At 42.4% G+C, this 25,160-nt stretch overlaps 1 protein-coding gene across 9 annotated transcripts in view; it reads left to right on the forward strand.

Moving 5' to 3' along the window:
- DMD (dystrophin) overlaps positions 1-25,160 on the forward strand; it is a 2,360,554-nt gene that overhangs the window by 2,307,205 nt on the left and 28,189 nt on the right. For all 9 annotated transcript variants that reach the window (XM_066250305.1, XM_066250306.1, XM_066250308.1 and 6 more), the window contains 2 exons: positions 600-758; positions 24,516-24,759. In XM_066250305.1, coding sequence (XP_066106402.1) covers positions 600-758; positions 24,516-24,759 — 403 coding nt within the window. The remainder of the gene's footprint in view (positions 1-599; positions 759-24,515; positions 24,760-25,160) is intronic.

Genomic DNA, 25,160 nt, shown 5'->3' on the forward strand with positions numbered 1-25,160 from the left:
CCCTTCTTTTTAAATCTAAATAATTGGAATGAAACAACCACTTGCCTACCGTTTCGTTATTGTTACTGTCCTGCCTCTGTGGCTTTTATAAGTTCAACGTGGCTTACTGAAGCAGCCCTTTTTGGTTCCATTGCCTCCCACTTAAAATAGTTATTCTTATTTTAAGAGCTGTAGTTTTTCTTGGTCAGTACCAGCAATGGTGTGGGCTAGTGAACAGACTGGCATGCTTGGTAGCGAAAGCATTATACAGCCATTTATTATGTCTTTTAATATTTATTAACTATTGGTTAAAATGTCACCATCGAGTCCCAATATTTCTGGAATTCTGCCATTAATTTACCCATGTAAATAGGCCAAATTCAACTGAAAATTAGGGGGAAAAAGGAAAGAAATTTAAGAGTAAAAAACACTCCAATTGTCACCCATAGGATGGTCGACCACAACCTCAGCAGTATCCAGATGTCTTTAGAAGCAAGAAAAAGAGTCTAATTAATTGTTAAGAGCAAATAAATGTTTCTATTTTTCAATACACAACCGAGTCCCTGACCCCCAACACAAGTAAAGGAGCAAAAACCAAAACCTTTGATTTTATTTTCCAGAGATGATGAACATTTGTTAATCCAGCATTACTGCCAAAGTTTGAACCAGGACTCCCCCCTGAGCCAGCCTCGTAGTCCTGCCCAGATCTTGATTTCCTTAGAGAGTGAGGAAAGAGGGGAGCTAGAGAGAATCCTAGCAGATCTTGAGGAAGAAAACAGGTGAGTTTTCTTTCTAGCTTTGTCGTTGGTATGCAGAGTGCATACGCTTGCACACATAGAAAAGTGCAGGAATCTTCACTTAGAGTCATTCGATGTCTAATTGTTTTCTCCAATAATCTGTTTAGCTCCGTTTATAGATTCTCTTTCTCTCTCTCTCTTTTTTTTTTTTTCTGTTAAAGACAAAAATGAATGCAATAGTATAATTAAGAATTCCTATTTTAGTTGGGAAAGGAATTAATACTGATGGTGGTATTATTTGATTTATTGCATGTGTTTCAGAGGGTTTGACTTTTTCTTTGAGCATAGTATTTAAAAACAAAGCAGGTCATTTAATTTTACAATTATACGATTTGTACAAAATATGTTTGGCCATAGTATCTCTCTCAAAGCGTTTAAGAAAGTAGATTCATTAGCTTGGTCACACAGGGAATAAATTAGTTCATCTTAACTAATTAGTTCGTCATAACATTTATGCTCATCATTGTAGCAGGTTAGTGAGATGATTCCAGTTGTCAGTCATCTCCTGAAAAAGACGCTCACGTAAAAGTAGTGGAAACTATAGAAGTAAAAGACTAAAGAAAATTCACAATGATGGCAGAGAGGGCAAAGATATAAAAATCTGGGATATTGCGTGCTGTCAGGATAACGCAAGTCATTGGACTTTGTTTTGTATGACATTTGTTCTGTCACAGGCCCTTGGTTGAGAAAGGCTTTTGCACATGATCACCTCTAATTCAGTGTGCCTTCTTTAGACAAATGCCACCAGGCAAGTCTTTAAAGGAGCAGTTGCTCAAATTTGTGGCACTTGACTACTTTCATCTCCTTGGTTTAGCCCAAGGCACCAAGATTTCTTAATCCAGGAACAGGTGTATCTGAGAACCGGTGCCCTCGGGGAGTATGTCACCTCAAGATGAAAAGGCAGACTGTCATTCATCCAGTGCTTTCTGCTGCCACTTCCCTCTGTCTAGCTCTTAATACTCTTGACCTATGGCCAGAGCGCCTTTACCCGGACGGCTTCCCTTTAATCTCTTTCCTACCCGTCCAGTAAATCCTCCATAGTAATGCCAGTTGTATATCCTTCCAGAACCAAGATCCATCGTGGCCTTCTTCCGTCACTGGATTTCTGCAACTAGAAAAAAAATCCGACTTCTCAGCTGGGCATTTCAAACCTTCCACAATTGTCTCTTGGCCTGCTATTATAACTCCATTTTCTTTCGTACGTGTGTTCTGGCCGTGCTGTTGTAGCTACTGTCTCTGAATGCATCCTGCTGTTGTCCACTTTCTGGGTCAAGCACAAGCTGCTTGGCTTAGCCGCTGACCCCCATTCCTTCTCTATCCACCCTCCATGGCCTTTCTCAAAATAATTTTTTTCACGGAGCCCTGTTAGGCCCTTGCGTTTAGAAGTAATCTATCTTTTGTCTCGATTCTCAGGATACTTTGGACCTTTCTCACAGAACTTCCTGACAGTGCGCCTTTTTTATCAGTTATTCCCAATGCCTTCCTCTAATGCAGGGGTTTCAAACTCAACTCAGCATGTGGGCCGCAAAGCAAGATCACAGCCGTTCGGCGGGCCGCACTAGGTCTACAAAAGGCAACTGTTACGCAACACTTTTCTCACTGCAATTGAAAACAAAAAAAAAAATCAGTACAAAATTGTTCAGCGGGCCGCGAGTTTGAGACCCCTGCTCTAATGTGATGGTGAATGCCTTTGGGGCAAGGACTGTGTGTGTCTTAATCCTCTTAATGTCCCCTATAGTTCCTAGCATAGTGTGAATATTTAGTGCATATTCAGGAAATATTTGATAAGAACCTAAGTTAAGAATATAGCAAGGATGTCACATGAGTAGCAGGAGGGTAATACTGAACATTTTGTTGGTTTTAGTGGCAACATCGTTTTGGACCTCATTTGTCAGATTGGTTGGCAAGTGAAGACCATGGTCATTAAAACCTTTCTCTCTACTTTGAGGATCATTGTTAGTATCCATTTATGTTAAATCTTGAATTATTTTTTTATTTCTTTTTATTTATTTATTTTTTTGTATTTTTCTGAAGCTGGAAACGGGGAGAGACAGTCAGACAGACTCCCGCATGCGCCCGACCGGGATCCACCCGGCACGCCCACCAGGGGCGAAGCTCTGCCCCTCCGGGGCGTCACTCTGCCGCTACCAGAGCCACTCTAGCGCCTGGGGCACAGGCCAAGGAGCCATCCCCAGTGCCGGGGCCATCTTTGCTCCAATGGAGCCTTGGCTGCAGGAGGGGAAGAGAGAGACAGAGAGGAAGGGGGGGTGGAGAAGCAAATGGGCGCTTCTCCTATGTGCCCTGGGCGGGAATCGAACCCGGGTCCCCCGCACGCCAGGCCGACGCTCTACCGCTGAGCTAACCGGCCAGGGCCAAATCTTGAATTATTTTAGCGCTCAAAGTCAAATAGGGAAAAAAGCTGGAATTAGTATTATAAATGGAATTTGATGTTAACCAGGAGTAGAGATGTTTTGGTGCTATGTGACTGTTGCCATTGTGTAATATATCTTTGTCAAGATGGCTGTCTTATTTGCTGTTAGCATACTTTCCTTCCACACCCTAAAAGCCAGGTCAGTCAGTACTCATTAGGAGAGTACTGATAACTCATTTATATACCAGTTCGTCATTTTTAGAGCACTTTAATGGACTTTGGGTCCTTTCATCTTTCTGAAAGCTCTGTAAAGAAGACGGATGGGAAAATGTAGGTTCAGAGAGATTCAAATGGCTTGATCCAGATTTCCCAATCAGCTACCGGCGGAACCAAGTTCAAATCCAGATTCTTGGACTCAGACTAGCCAGCTCTGCCTTGTACCAGAGAATAAAGAAGGGTTGTTCTCTATAAATATCACTTCCATAGAGTTGTGACATATTCTCTGGAATGTACCTTAAGTTGAGGGGATACTTTAAAGGACTAGGCAGGATTAAATCAGTTCTCTACTGTACCTAGCGCTAAGCACTTCTCTATGAAAGAATTCCAATATCATTCCCCAGGAAGAGGTGTGGTTTTTCCCCTGAAAGAAGAAAGGAGTTATATTGAAGTCTGCTTAGAGCTCCAACTGCAGAGACTGGTTTTAGGCAAGTCTTTCTCTAAGTTTTCTTGACCTTCAAGAAAGGTCAGAATGAGCTTCCTTCTTTCTCTCCCTATTTTGCCCCATTTTCACTTAATACCAAATCCCAAAGAAATGTCTCTCTGTACAGCTCCCCTCCTGAAAATGACCCATCTAGTTTCCTCTGTGCTGTCCTCTCCTGTTTTCTTGCATTTCTGCTCTAGGAGCTTTAAAGCCATAGTTTAGCCTTCATGATTTTTGAATTGAATGTTGCCTAAGGAGCCTTTAATTCACCATGTCCTGTTCTTCCTCTGGGAGACGCCAGGAGGTCAGGACGTGCCCTCTCTCTGCGCCTGCCACGCTGGCAGGATTGCCCAAGCCAAATAGGCTACAGAACTGGACAAATACATGCGTACTTTTAGAGAAAGTGGGGAAAGGGTATTTACAACTGAGATTGTCCCATGTCGTCTGGACTTGTGCATACTACATCTGTTGTATTTTGGGTTCCTTTGTCACATAGCTGTGACATCTCGAAATGCCAGTTCGCAGAGAAAAGAGGTTTGGAGATCCCCACTCCTGACTACATGTGTTACTGAATTCTGTTAATTATCCTTATTCATGACACCGCCCCTCAATCCCCTTGGAAAACAGAATGATATTTCAAAGTGTCTCGGGGGGGTATCTTATCGCTGTCTTTCAAATTTCATTTCTCCCAGTTGTTACATATCCCACTCGATAAATATTTGTTGATTTGTTGAATACATTAATGAACAAGTGAACTGAAATGAAGCTGATTGATTTTCATTGTAGCACTCATGCATGTACTCTGGATTTAAAATCCTTTTTAAAAACCTAATTTCACAGAGAAAAGCCTTTCAACAGCTTTTCCTCTGCTTCCTTTTCAAAATCCTTCCCTTTTCCAAAATTCCTTGATTAGTGCCCAGCATTGCTTTGTCATAAATTTAGAATGTTAAAAATTCACTTTCCAAACTCCAGGCCCCGGATGTCTCCGCACTGGCATTCTCTGATTTGTGGTTTAGGCCACAAAAATAATGTGAAGGCACTGAGCAAAGCTCCGTCTGACTCTGAATCTTCTCAGTAGTGTGTGTGTCAGAAATTTGAGGGACCAGCACCTTGTTCTATTCTTAATGTTTTGCTTCTGCATAATGTGTCTCCCTCATACCCTCATTCACATTCACCTTTATTTGGTCAGGACCATTTGAATGTTGAAGATTTGTTCCATGGTGTGTCCTTAATGTTGCAAACTCAAAGTTTGCCCCTCGCCCCCACATATATTAAAGCCTGCAGTCTCCTGCCTTCAGCTTGCAATGTCAAATTCTGACACATTTTTCTGTGCACTGTCTGAATGAACCAAGCAAGGCTTGCTCTGGAATTCTAGGTATGACCCTAGCAATGAAGAGGCAGCCTTTATGAGAGACAAAAACTGATTGGCATTCTGCTGCCTGCATAGCAAATTGATTAGATTGCTCCCAGGTTGAAAAGGAGGGTAACGGGATTCACTGTGAAGTCTCAATTTAATTAAAGTTGTTAGTGGATGTTACATGACAACAGGAAATTCTGGAGATTTTTAGTAACTACTCAGTACCTTTCATGTGTCTTTTTGTTGGGCGACCAGATGTTATACAGCCTAAATTTGAGTTTTCTCAACAATTACGCACCATTATAAATGTTATATTCAAAGGAATGTTAGATCAATTTCTTATACCACTGAGTGAAAGTAGCTGGAAACCGTGATCCTGCTGCTTTACAATGAAGCCATGACTTTGGACCTGGGGCGAGCCGTTTCTAATCTTCACAGGTCCAGGCTGTCTTTGCTCCAGGTTCCGTTGTGTGAGTCCCTAATGATGGTGAGAAGATCCCGAAGGGCAAGGGAAGCCGAGGGGGTCGGTGGGCATCTCAAGCAGAGGAAGGAGCAGGCGAGAAACAGCAGCGAGTGTTTGGGAGACTGCAGACGGCTGTGGTGCGTCTGTAACCAGGCAACGAGACGGGAGGAGACGAGGCCTGACAGGTGGGCAAGGCCAGGTCAGGAGGGCGTGGCGCCACACTGAGGAGTTGGTGCCCTTCCGCCCAGCACAGGACGCTACTCGAGCATGCCAGCCAGGAAAGATGCTATCAGAGTTATACTTAACCTGGCCAGACAGCTCAGTTGGTTAAACCAGAGCATCGTCCTGGAGCACAGAGGTTGCCGGTTCGATTCCTTGGTCAGGGCACAGACAGGAGCGGCTCGATCTTCCTGCCTCTCTCTCTCAAAAAAAATGAGAGTTACATTTCCATACATCACTCAGGCAGCTGTGTGGAGGGTAATTTTGAGAACAATACTGACAGAAGGAAATCAAAGCGGGAGTAGCATGAAAACACAAGCAAGAGAAGATTAGGGCCTAAATGGAAGGAATGGCAATGGGGCGGGCAGGCTGAATTTGAGAGAGATTGCAGGGGAGGAGCAGCGCTGTTTGATTTGGTGTTTGATGGGTCTGCGGAGGGAAGGAATGAGTCCCATTCCGGGGGGACACCTGGCAAGGTAGTTGATGGTTGCATCTGGGACTGACGGTTCAGGACAAGTAGCAGCAGATCCCTTCTCTGTATACTGACATCAGTATAAACTTACAGTATTTATATTGATCCATCAAAGGGAGAGGAGCTGGAAGATGGTGAATGGGGTATGGAAGAGGTTGACTTGCAGGTTCTGGTGACATACGTGTTAATGTCTGACAGTGAGAAATGGAACCTCGAAGCTTGCAGGAGAGGTGTGGGCCAGAGCTACTGATCTCCGCCCCCAGCTCACAAATGGTAGTTGAAACGGAGAGGGAATTGGCTCACCAGGGACCCTGTGGCACAAGAACACTGAGCTTGGTGGAACTCTGGGAGATGAGAACATTAAGATATTTATTTCATTACTTTTAGTCTTTAACAGGTAATAACAAAATCTAAAGGATTTGAAAAGGCATAAAGAGAAAAGTGAGCGTTCCTCCAACTTTTTAGCCTGGCTTTGTAGACTAGCCCCTTTAATTGCTTTATTTAGTCAGGGATAATCTGTACACATGCAACTATTTGCAAATGTATTTGTGGTTGTTGGGATCATTTCACGTGAAATGCTGTGTAGTGTTCACTCTGGTCTTCTCTTTCTACTTAGGGATTCTTTGTGGCTTTTCTCATGCTGGAGGACGATCCTAGAATAGGGGCAGAGAGCTTGGGAATGATAGGAGCATTTCCTCAGAGGAGGCAGGCGGGAGAAGGATTGAGGGCACGAGGATACAGGCCAGGGCATGGCCACAAGTGGGAGAAGGGCCACTCTGAAGACAGTGTGATAGGGGAGACTCTTAGGGTCAGGAATGGGGGTGGGGAGGGGAACGGAGTGAACATTAAATGTCCAGTAGATGTCATTGGTGATCAGCAGAGACTGACTCCTAGAGCTGACCTATACATTTGATTTTTTTAACTTGGACTGGTGGGGAAAGAGTGGTATCCAAGAAACTGAATGAAACTAGGCCGTCCTGTCACTTGGCAAAATGAGCCCTCAGAGCAAAGGGCCGCAGAGCCTTTTTTAGATAAGGGGGCTCGTTTTCCCATGTAAATCAGACAGCCAAGATCTTTCATGGCAAGAGAAGCTTCCATATGAAGAGATACTGAAGGGCATATGCATTCATTTAATAAGCTGAATGAGAGCCGGCCACATCTGTGTCACTTGGGCAGGTAGCAGAGGTGCGGGTGTGGGGCACCAGCATTCAAAGGCCTACTTATTTTTTATATTTTTTTTTGTGTCTTTCTGAAGTTGGAAACGGGGAGGCAGTCAGACAGACTCCCGCATGTGCCCGACCTGGATCCACCCGGCATGCCCACCAGGGGGTGATGCTCTGCCCATCTGGGGCGTCGCTCTGTTGCAACCAGAGCCATTCTAGCGCCTGAGGCAGAGGCCACAGAGCCATCCTCAGCGCCCAGGCCAACTTTGCTCCAATGGAGCCTTGGCTGCGGGAGGGGAAGAGAGAGACAGAGAGGAAGGAGAGGAGGAGGGGTGGAGAAACAGATGGGCGCTTCTCCTGTGTGCCCTGGCTGGGAATCGAACCCGGGACTCCTGCACACCAGGCCGATGCTCTACCACTGAGCCAACCAGCCAGGGCTCAAAGGCCCACTTTCTAACAGGCCAGCCCATAATTCAGTTTTCTTCACTTTATTTATCCAGAGTTAATCAAAGCTGGAGGGGACCGGTTGATGCCATCCAATTCTTGGAAGTAAATGTATATAACCCAGACTGGCAATTTGATTTGTCCCTTTTGTCCTAATGCCCTCTCTTTGAAATGGTCTTGTTATACTAAGTATACTAAACGTTGTCTGAAACAGTTTTGTGGAACAGCGTGCGGTTTAAGAATAAATACTAAATCTATTAAAATGAGAAATACATGGGTTTTTTTAGAAACTAGAGTTGTTCCACCATTCCAGGGTTGTGTAGCTTAGAATAAGCCATCTTGGAAATGAGAATAAAAATCAAATTGTTGTCCGGTGAGCTTCGAATCTTGATATAGGAAATGGGATAGTCCTAAGGACTGTTTCACACCACCAGAAAATGAAAGTGCTCTCTGGTGATAGGGATACCCAGGACTTAAACGAACAGCCGCCATCTCCCTAGAACAGGCTGACTAAAAGCTGAAGTTCTCACAGTCCGGTTTCCCGTTATAGACGGTCTGTGAAGACGCCTATCTCCCATTGACTTGCATCCCCCGGCCGGCCCACTGCAGAATTGATTGTAGTCATAACTTTCTTTAGTTCCTTTCCAGGCCTAAGGATATAATTCCATTCAGTTCGGCAGACAGTTAGTAAATGCTTAGCGTGGTATTCAAACTGCCAAGACCAGGAAAATGAATAAGCCTTGGCGCTTCCTCTCCTGGGGCTCAGGATCAAATAAAATACACTGCTCACAAAAATTAGGGGATCAGGGACGTGCAGATACTCCAGCACTTTCAGCCTTTTTTCAGCCTTTTGAATAGTGCATTTTCACCAACGAAATAAAAGTTGGTTTTGCATCTTATTTGCATAATTGAACAACTTTCTTAGACTTGTCGTTTCCTTTTCTGGTGTTCTCGTTCAATAAAAAAAAATCAAATGCTTCTTTTTTTTATCACTTCATATTCATTTTGAAACATCCTCGAATTTTTGAGAGCAGTGTATAAACAACTAATTATAAGCCAGTGTTACAAGCGCTCGGGGGGGCACAGAGGTCGGTGATTAATTCTGTCGGAAAGATTGGAAAGACCTTCACAAAGGGACTCGACAGTAAAGACTGAATAGGGTTTTTTTGGGTTGTTCCCTACCAGTGGGGCAGGGAGTAATGTGTAGCCAGAACACAGAGTGAGAATAATAAATAAGACAGTAGTGAATCGTTGACGGAGACCACAGATTAAAGGACTTCAGATGTTATACTAAGGAATTTGGATTTTTATCTGCTAAGCAGTTAACAGTCAAGGTTTTTTGAGGATGGGAAGACCGAGAAAAATAATTGTAGGCAAGGAGCTGAAGTCATGGGGAGTGAGTGGTAGGCTGACAGTGGTACAATGTGTTGAGAAGATGGTCAGGTTCTGAACTAAGGATGGCTTAAGTAAGTGAAGAAGGGATGGAGAAAAGGGAAGGTCACAGTGAATGAGGCCAGGGGAGAAAGGAGAGGGAGGAATTGGGTGATATGAAATTTTTTAATTGGGGAACTGGGAAACCATCATCAAAACACATCACAGTGCACAGAGGAGAAGCTATTCATTTGCAAAGGTCAGTGAATAGAGGAAAAAAGAACTGTGGATAGGACATACTGAGTTCTGTTTGCCCAAGGACATTCCAGTGGAAATTTCCTGTATTGATTTTATGGATTCATTTTCCAAAAAGGATGTGGGGAAGGAAAATACATAGCAATAAAATTCCTGCAGTATATAGCAAATCAGTGAACATGGTACGGATTAGCACAGTTGATATAACTGAGCTTCAAATTCGGTCCGATACCGTCTGCAGCCAGGGGGATGAGAGGAAACGTAATGATTTGTTTATTTAACGTTGCATGAAAGAAGCATGCAGCCTTCTAAGAAAATACTATGTCTTTACTGGCTCTGAATAACAACAAAAAGAAAGGGCTGTTATAGGAGTGCTTGCTATAGGCATGAACTGTTGTAAGTACACTAAGACCTTATTGAAATTCTTATAGCAACCCTATGAGAGGCTCTTTCCAGAATAGAGACTCCACGGCACAGAGTGAAGGCACATCCTAGAGCTAACAAGGAATGGGGACTGGATTCAGACTCAGGCAGTCCTGGGCTCTTAAACGCTGTTACACTTGATGTGATTATTGGCTAGTGTCCACATCAACACTTTCATAGCAAAGAACAAAGGAAATGTTATGTGGCTCATTCTAGTGGCCTTTGATAATTGTGGAAAGCTTAACATTCACATTCAAGACCAAAGAAATGACGACAGTTCTCCAAGGATAAAGGCCACTGTTGCCCAAAATGTGTTCTGCAGAATACTAAGATATGCCTAAGAAAAATGATTCCAAAGACAGATAAGCTTTGGAAACACTTGTATTGGAAATTCATGAGTACTTGAGCATTGAATGTAGAAGAAATATGCTTAGCTTTCTGTATCCCAGCATTGCTTATATCTGACCGATTGTAACGTTCTGTGGAGCACACTTTGATAAGAAAGTCAAGTCTGTACTAAACTTTGAAAACCAGGCAAGAAGATGGTACAGTTGGCTGTCTAGTGTGGGTGTTGAGAAGCCTAGCCATTGTCTTTCTGGGGACATCAGAGGAAGTAGCTATAGCAGGTGTCTTTGCAGACGAAGCCTGGATTTTTCTCACAAAAAGTAACTTCTGACATGCTCTAGCAGTAAAGCCCTATAAACCTAGCAGCCAAATTGATTTATTCTGGAAAATCCAAAGGTAGGCAATAAATCATCTCCCATGAACACAGAAAATTCTTTATAGTCCTTTTATGCCGTATCTCACTGGATAACCTGGATCTCCAAACGACCCACAGAAATTTCCATCAACAACTTGACGGAATAAACTTGCTGTATGACAGTCTTAAGTGTTGTTAACCAACTGAATTCTGAAGGATGTCTACCCCAGACAGCAGCTTTAGCCTCTTATCACAATTCCTGTTGGATCTCTTTCAGTAGTTAGATGCAAAGGCCAGTTGTGTCCTTGTGATAATGAACGTGTATTACCAACACATGGGAGGGCAGTTCCCTGTCTTACAACCGTATTGCAGGTAGAGCATTTCTGTTGTAAGGTTCTCCACTGACAATTATGGTATGAAGTTTAAAAATGTGTAGCTAGTGTATGCTCCTGTGTCACGCTGCTTGAGTAAGCAGGTTCCTTTTCTGACACCGAAATGTTAAAGAGGATAAGTAATATATCAACCTTGTATGGCTTGGTGCTTAGCAAGTTCAGGTTCACAGAGCCCAAAGCTAATGGAAACATTTGAGAGACTGTTGAAAAGACAGGTGAGGAGTTTAGAAGTCTGAATTGAGGAGTAATGGCTGGGGCAGGGGGAAACTTAGGAAGAGGATAGGGTCCTCCCGGGAAAAGAATATAGGCATATAGAAAGAAGAATAAGGACATGCCTTAATTGTGTACTTGATTGTAATTGAGTATGCCCAGTTAGAAATGGTTTCCAGGCACGAATTATCTATGTAAACAGCTGGCTTCTGCAGATGCCTAAACTTTTTTTTTTTTTTTTAATTATCTTAATAATTCAAGTTGACCTTTTTCTGTGTCTCCACATTCTGGGTTATCTTATGGTACCGCTGTCTGCCAACTGCAGGTCATAAGTAAATCCATCTGATCCTTCCCCTATAATTTCTTAGTATTAGAAACAGCCTGTATTTTAGCTTTAGCAGTAAGAATGATTCCCAGTCCTTTTACATTAGTGGAAAGTTTGTCACCGTGGTTAAAGAAAACAATACCCCACATGCTAGAAGGTGAGCTCTTCAACGGTAAGGGAGGGACAGTGTGTCATATATCTTTATCTCTGTAGTGCTGGGTGTTGATTAAAATGAATGGATGAATACACTTTGGAGTTTTTCTGTTCCCTGATGTGTTTTTTTGGCTGATTTTCAGCTGTTTTTATTTTACTCAATTGATTTTAAAGAAGGGAGGGAAGGGAGAGAAAGAGAGAGAAGCATTCGTTTGTTGTTCCACTTAGTTGTGCACTCATTGGTTGCTTCCCGTGTGTCCTGACCCAGGATCAAACCTGCAACCTTGTTTTGGGATGACTTGCTAACTGGCCAGCGCCTATTTTTCTCATTTCTTAGGTTATCATTCTTTCCTTAAATCTCTTAATATACCTGTTTAGGTTGTGATGTCATTTTTCATTAGACTGAAATCATCTAAGTTGTTAAGGTTAACCCAGACTTGTGCATTCTGTGGGCTTATTTTTAGGTTCTTTTTAAATTCATCTGAAAATATTGAAAAGTGCACAGATAATCCTATAGCATGTACACACCATTGTCTTTTACATAGGTGGGTTCAACGCGATTCCTCCATAGTAGGCAAGAGCAGTAGAAAATTGTCTTCACTGGGAAAATAATCTTTTGTGCTATGATTTTGAATCTAGAACTTACCTTTTTTCCTGAAATTTATTTATTAGTCCTCATGTCAGTCCCTTCATTTTTTTTCCAGTTATAATTTCTTAATATGTCCCTCTTTTATTTTTTCATTATAGTTGACATACAACAGTACGTCAGTTTCAGGTGTACAACATAGTGGTTAGACGTGAATATACCCGACAACGTGATCACTGGTAGCTTAGTAACCATATCGCCATATATAGTTATTATGATATCATTGGCTCTATTCCATACAGTACTTCCCCATGACTTATTCTATAACTGGTCATTGGTACCTCTTAGTCCCCTCCCCCTTTTTCACCCCGCCCCCTCGCCTTTCCCCTCTGACAGCCATCAGTTTGTTCTTCTATTTCAAGATGGTTTGGTTTATCTGTTCGTTTGTTTTGTTGATTTCACATATAAGTGGAATACTATGGCATTTGTCTTTCTCTGACTTATTTCACTTAGCCTAATGCCCTCTTGATCATCCATGTTGTCATAAGTGGCAAGATTTCCTTTTCATTGCTGAGTAATATTCCATTGTGTAAATGTGCATCATCTTTCTCCTTCCACCTACTGATGGACATCTGGACTGCTTCCATATCTTGGCTGTTGTGAATAATGCTGCCCTAAACCCAGGGGTGCATCTGTCTTTTCAAATTAGTGTCTTCCCTTGCTTCAGATTAATATCCAGAAAAGTGGGATTGCTGGGTGCTTTTATTATTAATTATTTTGAGAAAGCTCCGTACTGTTTTCCACAGTAGCTGCAGCAATCTGCATCCCCACCAGCAGTGTACAGGGCTCCCTTTTCTTTACATCGTTGTCAACACTTACTCTTTGTTGTCTTTTTGATGACAGCCATTCTGACAGGTGTGAGGTGATATCTCACTGTGGTTTTAATCTGCATGTCCCTGGTGATTAGTGATGTTGAGCATCTTTTCATGTCTGTTGGCTGTCTGAATTTCTTCTTTGGGAAATATCTATTCAGGTCATCTGCCATTTTTTAATCAGTTTGCTTGTTTACTTTGATGGTAAGTTGTATGCATGCCTTATATGAGCATTAACCCCTTATCAGATAAATGATTTGTAAATATCTTCTTCCATTCAGTAAGTTGTCTTTTCATTTTGTTGACGGTTTCCTTTGTGGTACAAAAGCTTTTACTTTGATGGAGTCCCATTCGTTTTTGTTTTTGTTGCCTTTGCCCTAAGAGACAGATTCAAAAATGAAACATTGCTGAGCTCAGTGTTGGAGGTTACTACAGCAGATAAGCTGGCATGTGTGGGCTGGCCTCACAGAGCGGGAGTGGCTTTGGTGGGGCCCTGATGCCAGCCGAGGCTGCCTGGCGGGTGTGGAGCTGTTCGGGAGGGGATCTGGCTTGTGGCGGCAGCTTGGTGATAGTTGTGGTGCAAGCCAAAGCCCGCCACCGCCGGGCTTGGTGCTCCATGGTGGGAGCTACAGCATGAGCTGAGGCCGCAGGTGGCCTGTGCTGAGCTTGGGGGCCCTGGGCTTAGGCCTCCATGTGTGTGGGAGGTCTGAAGCCATTTGGGGTGAGCAGGTTGAGTGGGCCAAATGGTGTTAGCCAGGTTAATGGAGAGTGGCACATCTGGCACACCCGGAGGAGCCGGGCCAGCCAGGTGGAAGAGAGCAGAACAAAAGAAGCAAAGGAGCAGATGTGCCCGCCAGCATTTCCGTCCCCAGAGAGCGTTCCCGTTATTCCCTGTCCCTCCAGCCCTGACCTTAAACTTAGTCAATTTAATTCCTCCCTGCATGACCTAGGGTCTTCTCAAACTGCTGCATGTGCACTGGGAACTTGGAGCAAGGGAGTTTGTGCTTGAGCCCTTCAAGGGCTGCGTCTTGGTCCCACTGTCGTCTTTCTTGGACATGATCCCCAATGGTTTGCAAAGCCACATTTCATGGGTACTTCCCTGCGTGGCACAGGTGCCCCTGGGCTGGGGAGCTTGATGTGGGGTTTGGACCCCTCACTGCACTGGACCACCATGGCTGAGATCTCTCTCCTGTTTGTGAATTACCACTCTGTGGGGCGGGGCTACCTAGATTGTGTCCCTGCCTCGCCTCGCCTCCCCATCCAAATGAGGCTTCTTCATGTCCTTAGTTTTAGGACTTCTGTTCAGCTGGTATTCAGGTGGTTCTCAGTGATGGTTGGTCTGCATTTAATTGTAATTTTAACATGTTTGTGGGAGAAGGTAAGTTCAGGATCTACCTACTCCACTTTATTGCCCCTGCCTCTAGCACTTATTTTTGTATAGGAGCTTAATTGAGATAGAGCTTACATACCATACCATTTGCCCGTTTAAAGTGTATAATTCACTGGTTATTAGGATATCCACAGAGTTGTACAGCCGTGACCACAGAATCAATTTTAGGTCACTTTCCTTGCCCCCAAAAGAAACCCCATACTCATTTCAGTCACTTTCCATTTCTCACGAAGCCAGCCTGCCCCAGCCCTAGACAGTCACTGATATGCTTTGTTTCTATAGACTTGCTTATTCTGGACACCTCAGATAAATGAACACGGTATGTGGTGTTTTTCTAGCATGTAATAGTACTTTATTCTTTTTTATTACCATGTGTTGCTCCATTGTATGGATAGACCACACTTTCCTAATCCATTCTGCAGTTGATGGACATGTGGGCTGTTTCTTCTTACTGGCTATTATGGATAATGCTGCCATGAACATTCTTAGGCAACTTCGGAGACTTATTCTGTAGTTTTGGTCATTGTAATAGAGAAGGCCATAGGATCAGATAGAGCAAGAATGGACAGAAGTACATGCCAGGAAGTGAAAAAATAGGCCATCAAGATGAATTTACTGGAAGAATTAAAGGCCAAGTCTAACTTCTTATGAGGGACTTAGCCTGGACACACAAAGCTTAAAATTATGATTCTCCTAGAGACTCTTAGGGCTTTTTGCTGACCACAGACAATGGAAGTTTACTATGTTACCGTATTTGTCTGAAAACTAAAACATTGTGCCCAGTGGTACTATTCCTGGGGACTCACTTTTAAAACATCTCTAAGCTTTTAAAACCTACTTTTGGATGGTGAAGACTAGCTACTGTCATTTTTGTCTTGAGTTTTGTTTGTCTGCCTTATTTCCAGGTATGAGAGTTAGGATTTTTTTTATGAATTCTTCTCTTCTTGTGTTGAACTTTGAACCTATACCTTTATTCTATTGGCAATAATGTGTTAATCCCCAATCAGAAATTTGTGAAAAAGTATCTCAATCATTGAGAACAAAACTAAAGTGAATGAATATTATCAGATTCTGTGTCTTGGAACTCACTCAAGATACAGAGTGTTGTGTCAAAAGCATGTCCCCAAAGTAGAATAGATCTAGCGACATTAACCCTGTAGACTTGGTTCAGATATTTTATTACAGCAGTAATCAACACACACATAATCTGAGGATTTTGTATGCCCAGCAGATTTTGTCAAATCTTAGGAAATGTTCTCCTGGTCATCTTCCATCAGTGGTTTCATTTTGTACAGATGATGGCAAATATACTATAATTTTCCAAGTCAAGGGTATCACTATTGATTACTGGAGAGCCACGACTCAAGTATGTTCACAGAGAGCAAATGTTGAACGACGTATCAGTTTCTGAGCAGTCTCTATGTACATTTTCTGCCAGTCTGCTTTGATTTAAGATGTGTTTTCTTTTAACACGAAGTTTTCAGCACACCTGAATTTCCAAATTTAAAAAGTTCAGAATCTACAGAGGAAGCAGTAACAACAACAACACTCAACACTGACTACTTAGGATGGGCTGGTTAGGGCTCTAAGGAGGTTGGACCTGTGGAATACAAAGCATACTGGCCACGAATTCTCTTGATGGCGTGAATGCTTCAGTCGGATTCCTAGCCGCAGAGAGGGGCAGGCCCTAATGGTGACTTAAGGCCTCTCTGACTGCTTGTCCCTCTTCTATGTCCCCTCCTCAGCCGTGGGTGGTAAAAGGCGTGCAAAACGCAACGTGTCAAAAATAATTCTTATTTTTCTTCACATGCTTCAACATCTTTTTTTTTTTTTTTTTTAGCATCTCTTTTAAAATGCAGATATTACTGGAAGAAATGGCACATTATTATAAAATCCCAGTAAGGTTTAAATAACTTACATGTAACACCTTTAGACTAAGCAGATTTCAGTAGGAAAGGGGTTGGAAGGAAGAGCTCTGAAAGTGTGAAAAGGGACGATGTTAAGAGAAGAAGCTTGGCCTGACCTGTGGTGGTGCCGTAGATAAAGCGTCGGCCTGGAACGCTAAGGTCCCTGGTTCGAAACCCCGGGCTTGCCTGGTCAGGGCACACATGGGAGTTGATGCTTCTGCGCCTCCCCTCTCCTCTCTAAAATGAATGAGCCTGACCTGTGGTGGCGCAGTGGATAAAGCGTTGACCTGGAAATGCTGAGGTCGCCGGTTCGAAACCCTGGGCTTGCCTGGTCAAGGCACATATGGGAGTTGATGCTTCCAGCTCCTCCTCCCCTTCTCTCTGTCTCGCTCTCTTTCCTCTCTCTCTCCTCTCTAAAAATGAATAAATAAAAAAAATAAAATTAAAAAAAAATTAAAAAATTAAAATGAATGAAGTCTTCAGAAAGAGAAGAAGATTAGAAACAAGAGCCTGGGGTAGTCCTGACATTTTACTATTTTGCTTAAGGCAGCCCTAAAATGTGTATCCTTTAACTTTGCACCCTGTGAGCCTCTCCTTAATTAACACTGGTGATGCCAAGGCACACTGATATCTTTTTCCATCTGCTATAGGGGTATTTTTGACTTTGTGCTTGATAAAACTTTCCAGTATAGCTTGAACTATTTTTATTATTGAAAAGGCTCTGTGCAAGTCCAAGTTTTTAAAATACATTATACAAACTGTATCTTTTTTTTTTTTTTTTAGAAATAGCTAATTTGCTAGACTTATACTTGCTGTAATAGTTCTATATGACTGACTACATTTGCCTGAGTCCAGATTGCGGATGTGAGTTAGCCACCTTTAATTTTGTACGAGGGTACAGCTCGATCTCTCTGGGCCTGTTCTCTTCAGATGCAGACCTTTGTAGCTGTTTTCATTTTATGAAACAGACGCTGTGTGTGCTTGTGCTTTGGTATACACTTTAATGTAGAATACTGTTTAAGAGACATTGATCATCAGATCTTCATTTCAAAATACCATTGTACAACTATATAATTACACAAAGCAGGCAAGTTCCATTTAAAGAGTACATGACATATGTTGAAAACACTTGGCCTCTGTAAATTAACAGGAATTACACCCAGATGGTTGTCAATTTCATTTTTTTATCATAATGTGTAGCTAGTAATGGTCATCTCATATCTATTCCTTGGCTAAGAAAATTTTTACTTAGCTAAAAAAATGTTTTTAAATATAATTTTTATCTGGACAAGCACATTTGTATTTGATGACATAAAATTAATCAGATACATATGTAGTTGTAGAATGAAGGGATTGTTTCAAGCTCAGTGACAAAGAAGAAATTAATGGATAGGAGCCTTTTTTTTTTTTTTTTTTTGGAATGACTAGCTGCAGAAAGAAACTGATGACAGAAGCCATGTGCAGCGAATGTGAATTAGTGTTCTTTAGGGAGCTACCAGAGAAATATAATTTACAAGATAATCAAGAATGTAAATGGATTCTCTGTGGAGTCATTGTCTTATCACTGACATATATTCATCTGTATTGAAATGATTCCACACACATTCTAATAATTAGACAATCGGTTGGGGTGAAATGGACTCATATAACTTCAAGAAAAGTAAAATATATATTGATAACACCATAAAGTGATAGCCAGTTGATAAAATGAATAAAGTGTATACTTGCGGTTTTAATCTTTCAAACAACTCACCTTGGAACAGTGGTAAGTATCCATTGATCTTTTGTGGGAATGATCTCCTGTGCTTTCTAAATACTGCATCCAGAAAATCTAGCGGTAAGGATAGACTTTTAAAGGTATTGGCATGCATGTTTTAAATACAAGAAAGTGACCATGTATAAGGGCTGTTTTCATTTCCCGGCCCCTAACAAAAAGACGCCCTAGCACAGCTCTGTAACCATGACCACAGTCATTGGGAAACATTTAGTCAAGTTATTTCTAATTCAACCCTTTGAATATCAATTGTTCTTGATAATCTTTGTGAATATTTGTGAATACCTTTAAAAGAGAATTTAGGCTCAAATCAAATAACTTGGTATTTTAGTTGATTTCTGGCCAAGATATCTCTTTTGAGCTATTTCTGGCTATTCAAACTTTTGGCAGGACAGCTTGTCCTGCCTCAGAGCTTCAGGAGGAAAAACTGTCCCTCAAAATCAAGTTTGTTATTGAGTTTAATAGAAGGTTTATGTATGTCACGTACTTGTTTAAGAGCAGCGGGCTTCTTTGTTGTGGTGAATTGAGGTTTGAATGAATGCTCACGGAACATTGTGCTGGTAGGCTTCCGATTAAGATCACATTAGCTCTTGCTTTAAGGCATCTTCCTTGGCTCCTGCCATTTATCTAGTAGTAGGCAGCACAGGACAAAGACATAGCTGGGCTTTTTTTTTGGGGGGGGGGATATTTTCCAAAGTTAGAAGCTAGGAGGCAGACAGACTCCCACATGTGCCCGACTGGGATCCACCCGGCACGCCCACCAGTGGGTGATGCTCTGCCCATCTGGGGCGTTGCTCTGTTGCAGCCAGAGCCATTCAGGCACCTGAGGTGGAGGCCATGGAGCCATCCTTAGCGCCCAGGCCAACTTCGCTCCAGTGGAGCCTTGGCTGCAGGAGGAGAAGAGAGAGATAGAGAGAAAGGAGAGGGGAAAGGGTGGAGAAGCAGATGGGTGCCCTGGCCGGGAATTGAACCCGGGACTTCCACACACTGGGCCAATGCTCTACCGCTAAGCCAACCAGCCAGGGTCCATAGCTGGGCTTTAAAATATCTCTATAGACCAAAAATGGAAAGAAGGAAGAAAAGCACAGTGAGCAGTGTGTTGTGGGGCAAAGTGGGCTTTCAGCTTCTGCTGTCATAACAAGAATTACAATTCTCCTCGCAAGGTGGGGGCCCAGAGCCAGACATTTGAAATCAGGGCCCTGCAAACACATACCTGGAGAGACACATGCATAGGCATACGTGTACTTGAAATGAAATGGAAAAAGAACTGTATGCAGCCGTGGACCTAACGGGTAGAGCCTGGAGAAGAGGTGAGGAGTGCGGTTGGGAAGGACAGAGTCAGAGCCTTACTCCCTGGGCACGTGCCATGCTTCTGGTGGTGCGGTTCACAGCAATCGCACTCATGCTGTTCAGCGCGGCTGCTGCACATTCCCAGTCTGAGATCTAGCTCCTACAGACTAGAGGCCTCTGAATGGCAGGTGGTCGCCAGCACACCAACACTTCATGGAGACAGTTGAATTCCAGAGGAGAGGAAAACACACCTACCGCATCCCTTTCCAAATACATCTCCAAAACACATTAAAGTGGTGAGATGGTCCTTCCAACTGGACCATCAAAAGATGAATTAAACCTAGATGACAGTCAGTAAGGACAGTAGATCAATAAGGATGGCTTACAGGTAAGTACATTTAGGATGCTCAAAGATATAAAGTAACACCATTTATTAAAAAAAAATAACAAGAAACAGAAATAGATGAACAGATAGATCTGAAAAAGACTTGGGAAATAAAAACTATCATTGAAGCTATGAAACCCAGGATAAATTCGAGAGTGGACCCAGTAACAAGAGAATTAAAAGATGATTCTGAGGACCTGACTAGACACAGTGCTAAGAGAAAAAGATAAGAAATATAACTGAGCAATTGCAATAGATGGGGAATTGACCACAAGGCTCTAAACTATACCTAGTAGACGTTGCCGAAAGAGACTGGAGGATATGGCAGAGAAGCAGCGTTTGAAGCTATAATAGCTGAAAATCTTCCAGAACTGAAGAAGGATGTCAGTTTTTAAGGGAATGGTCTCCCGAGAGAAATTCAAACATCTGGGAAGGCAAGAAAGGCTCTACTTAGGAGCAATTGGTATTCTTTACAGCTCCGCTTCGGGAAGCCCTGGCTGATTCAGATGACCTTTTCTGTTTTTCGCTGGAATACATGAAAACAGAAATGTAATGTGTTGTATATACTAAACCATGTTTTCTGAGCAAAGGCACTTATAAATAACTCACTGAAGGAGAGCTCTATAGACCACTAAACCCAGAGGATCAGGATTCCAAGGAAGACCTCTCTATAAAATGTCAGCACCATTGTGACAAGTGGCAGGATAGTAATCCTTTGTTTGTAAATGTGTACTTCAGGAGAGTATCACAATTTTCCAAACAGAACATTGTGGATGACCCAGTATAGTAGAAAGAGAAATCCTGAATAGGAATCTACATAAAACTGTGTTACTAGCCTGACCAGGCGGTGGCGCAGTGGATAGAGCGTTGGACTGGGATGCAGAATACCCAGGTTCGAAACCCCGAGGTTGCCAGTTTGAGCGCGGGGTTGCTAGCTTGAGTGTGGGATCATAGACATGTCTCCATGATCGCTGGCTTGAGCACAAAGGTCACTGACTTGAAGCCCAAGGTCACTGGCTTGAGCAAGGGGTCACTCAGTTTTCTGTAGCCCCCGGTCAAGGCACATATGAGAAAGCAATCAGTGAACAACTCAATCAATGAACAACTAAGGTGCCGCAGCGAAGAATCAATACTATTCGTCTTTCTCCATTCCTGCCTGTCTGTCCCTCTCTCTGACTCTCTCTCTGTGTCTCTGTCACACACACACACAAAAAAAGTTGTTACCAGTGGGACATTTCAGTGAAGGTGAATGTCTTTTAGTGAATACAAGAGGAAAAAATAGAAGATAGTTCCTGTCAAGTGAAACTGTGCTTCAAGTTCACAGAAACATTTAGATGATTGTCAGTTAAGGGAACAGAGGTTGGCTATCATAAATGTACACACTACATACCTTGCTTCCCACCTAGTGGACCGATATGCAGAATCTGGCTGAGGGGAAACTTATTTCACTAAATCTCTACTTGTTAACTGCTTTCCCAAAACAGATTATTATGAAACAAATAACACACACAAGTATCCTTAAAGATTGAGAGCTGATGGGATTTCAGTCAAGACAGATAGGAGATTATACTCCTGAAGATGAAAAAGATCAGATACTGATTTCCCTCATGACTTTAAACAAATTCCTAGAATACTTGTAACATTAGGTGCAGGGTAGAGCTTTAAAAAAAAAAAAAAGAAAGCCAAGAAGAATAGATTGGATTTTATTTGTCCTTTATTGTGGAGATCCAGCATTTTAGAAGACATCCCCTGTCCAAGGTAGTGAACCACAGGAAATACTTTCCTAACAGGAAATGTGATCCTGACATGATCTTACTTTCTCCAACTGGATAATGGGAAAACTTGCCTCATTTGCACCTTGTGGCTTTTCTCAGAGATACAGAGCTCCCACATTTGTGGATAGGAAGTTCTCTCACTGATGAAATATTACCTGCAAACCACAGAAATCTGTCTGTCCTCTTATTTTGGTATTTATTGTAACTGGAAAAAAGATATCATCAAAGAGTTTGATTCAGTCACCAGGTATCAACTACCGGAAGTATCCTCAATGGGAATTGTATTCCCAGCAGTTCTAAAACAAGAAGGAACTCTGTAACCCTAAACTTATAGTACTTATTAAAAAGCATAAAAATAAAAACTAAGAATTAAAGCATTCAACCTGAAAAGCACTGAAAAGAGGAGAAGGCACCATAAATTACTCAACATTATTCGTGGATGTGAAATGAGACGGAGTGGAGGATGAGCAGAGGTTCTCCTCGTTCCGGGATGTGAAGACTCAGAAACGTGAAGTCTGTTCTTCCCCCTTGACTCGGTAAATTCAACGTGCTTCAGACCCAGATTTCACCAAGAATTTCTGGATGAAAAGGTGACACTGAAGTCATAGGGAAGATCAAAGGGATCAGAGCCAAGACAATTTTAAGGCAGAACAATGTGGGAATAGGCAAACCTACCAGACACCAGCTTACCTAAAGCTCTGCTGTGGCTTCTGCACAGAGAGGACATACAGCGAAACCAACGAAATAGAATAGAGAGCTCAGAAGCACACGCGTCATTTTGGACTCTTGTTGCATTAGAAATCATTGGGGAAAAGAGCTACCAGTGAATGGGGCTGGCTTAATAAGTTATCTATGGGGGAAAGTAAATGTTGATTTTATGTTCCCACCGAGCACAGAAGAGTGAGTAAAGTTCTAAACCTAAAGGTTTTCTCAAGCAAAACATAAAAAGCAGAAAACTTGAAGGAATATATTGAAATTTGTTTTTTGGGGCAGCAGGATGCCACAAAGTTCAAGATACGCTACACAGAGATCCGGGTAGGAGATAGCACTTGCACACATAGCTGGCAAATGAATAAGCACCCCGAGCCTGTCCAGAACTTTAATAAGAAAAAGACAGTCCAGCCTGACCAGGTGGTGGCGCAGTGGATAGGGTGTCAGACTGGGATGCGGAGGACCCAGGTTCGAGACCCGTAGGTCGCCGGCTTGAGCGCGGGCTCATCTGGTTTGAGCAAAGCTCACCAGCTTGGACCCAAGGTCACTGGCTCGAGCAAGGGGTTACTCAGTCTGCTGAAGGCCCACGGTCAAGGCACATATGAGAAAGCAATCAGTGAACAACTAAGGTTTCGCAATGAAAAACTAATGATTGATGCTTCTCGTCTCTCTCTTTTCCTGTCTATCTGTCCCTATCTATCCCTCTTTCTCTGTCTCTGTAAAAAAAATAAAATAAAAAAAAGTCCAGTGGGGGAATGGGTAAAGGAAACACGACAAGCCAATAAACATAAAAGTTCAACCTCACCAATAATCAGGGATGTACAAATCAAAATTCACGCGTCAGATTGGCCAATATTTAAAAGTTCGATGTAACCCCAAGTATCTGATGAAGACATGGCTTAATGGGCACCCTCCTTCACTGCTGGTAAGAGAGTATATTGGCAAAGCACTTACCAGAGCAATTTGGCAATATGTAGCAAACAATGTTCATGTTGCTAAAACTCCAGAATTCTACATCTAGATGTGTTCTGTAAAGAATCTCTTAAACAGGTATCCCAGGAGACAGGTAGAAGGAAGTTCATTGCATCATTGTTTGTAATTGTGGAAAGTTGGAAACTTAAATATCCATTGACAGGAGAATGTTGTTGGCACGTTCAAGCAGCAGAATAATACCTTACAACACTTAAAATAGCGAACTATTTATGAGTCAACTTGGATTAAACTTCCAAAACGGTGTTGAAGGCAAAAAGCAACTCTTAGAATGGTATGTACATTCTTAAACGTGAAGTTTAAGAAGGTGAATAATCATGCTATTGGATTGAATTACATGAAACGGCCATTTCGGTAGGTAAAAAACAGCCAAATATTGGCATCTTTTAAGTTCATCCTACTCTTTGTGGATGCATTCATGGTCGTGACAGACAAGGAATTGAGGATGGCGTTATCCCTTCCGGGGCAATGGTGAGGAGGGAGTCACACGGTGGTGAGCAGGGCATGTGGGGGGAGCTTCAGCTTGAACCGTCACATTTTATTTCTTCAAGAAAAATTTGAAGAAAACATGTTAAATGTATTAAAGCAATGTGCTGAGTACACTGTTATCACTATGTTCTCCTACATTACTGTTGAAAACATTTGATGATCTTTTTAAGCGAACCGAAGTGTTGCTAAAGGTATGAAAATTGTAATCGCGTGACATGATAAAGAAGTATTTATAAAATGATGAAATCCTTTGCTGCTGACTTGTCTGAACATAGCACTTTCAGGCTTTTAGTATAAAATAAAAGGTGGAAAAGCATCTCCCCTCACACACCGGGCAGACGCTTCCCGTTTTATTTTGTGTTTTTAGCATTGCTAAGATCGTCATCATAAAGTCCATTCATGAAGTCCTCTCTGCCTGCTCTTGTGTTTGGTGGTGGTCAGGTGCATCTCTCTGCCATGTTACATGAAATCTGGGTGATGATATTTAACTTACTTTTTTTCCTTTTCTTCTCTCTTTTTTTTTTTTTTTATTTACTTTTCTGATACCAACAGAAATCTGCAGGCAGAGTACGATCGCCTGAAGCAGCAGCACGATCACAAGGGCCTGTCCCCACTGCCGTCGCCCCCTGAAATGATGCCCACCTCTCCTCCGAGTCCGCGGGATGCCGAGCTCATAGCTGAGGCCAAGCTCCTGCGCCAGCACAAAGGCCGCCTGGAGGCCCGGATGCAGATCCTGGAAGACCACAACAAACAGCTGGAGTCCCAGCTACACCGGCTCAGACAGCTGCTGGAGCAAGTGAGGCCCTCCTCCCTCTAACTCGGGACCTTTACAGAAACGTACTTTCCCCCTCTTGAACAAAACTGAAAAGCAGAACTCCTCTTTATCAGTGCAGCAAGCATTAGTGTGTTGAATACCTAGCATGTGCTAGATGTCAAGGGACACGAGGAGAATTAATGTGTTGATAATATTTAAGATTGTTTCCTACAAAGATGTCTTTAAGCCTCCACTGGAAACATAAGATACATGCACATTGTGCTGGCTTTCTGGGCATTTTAAATTTTTGGATATGTTCTCTCCATCTTGCTACTCAATACTTCGCAAAAATAGGAATTCTCCACTACATTTTTGTGGTCCCACGCACATGGTTCGCCATTTTCACATGACATTCTAAATCTTTTAGTTTAGTGATTTTCTAT

The sequence above is a fragment of the Saccopteryx bilineata genome, chromosome X (genome assembly GCF_036850765.1).
Source record: "Saccopteryx bilineata isolate mSacBil1 chromosome X, mSacBil1_pri_phased_curated, whole genome shotgun sequence".
Taxonomy (NCBI): domain Eukaryota; kingdom Metazoa; phylum Chordata; class Mammalia; order Chiroptera; family Emballonuridae; genus Saccopteryx; species Saccopteryx bilineata.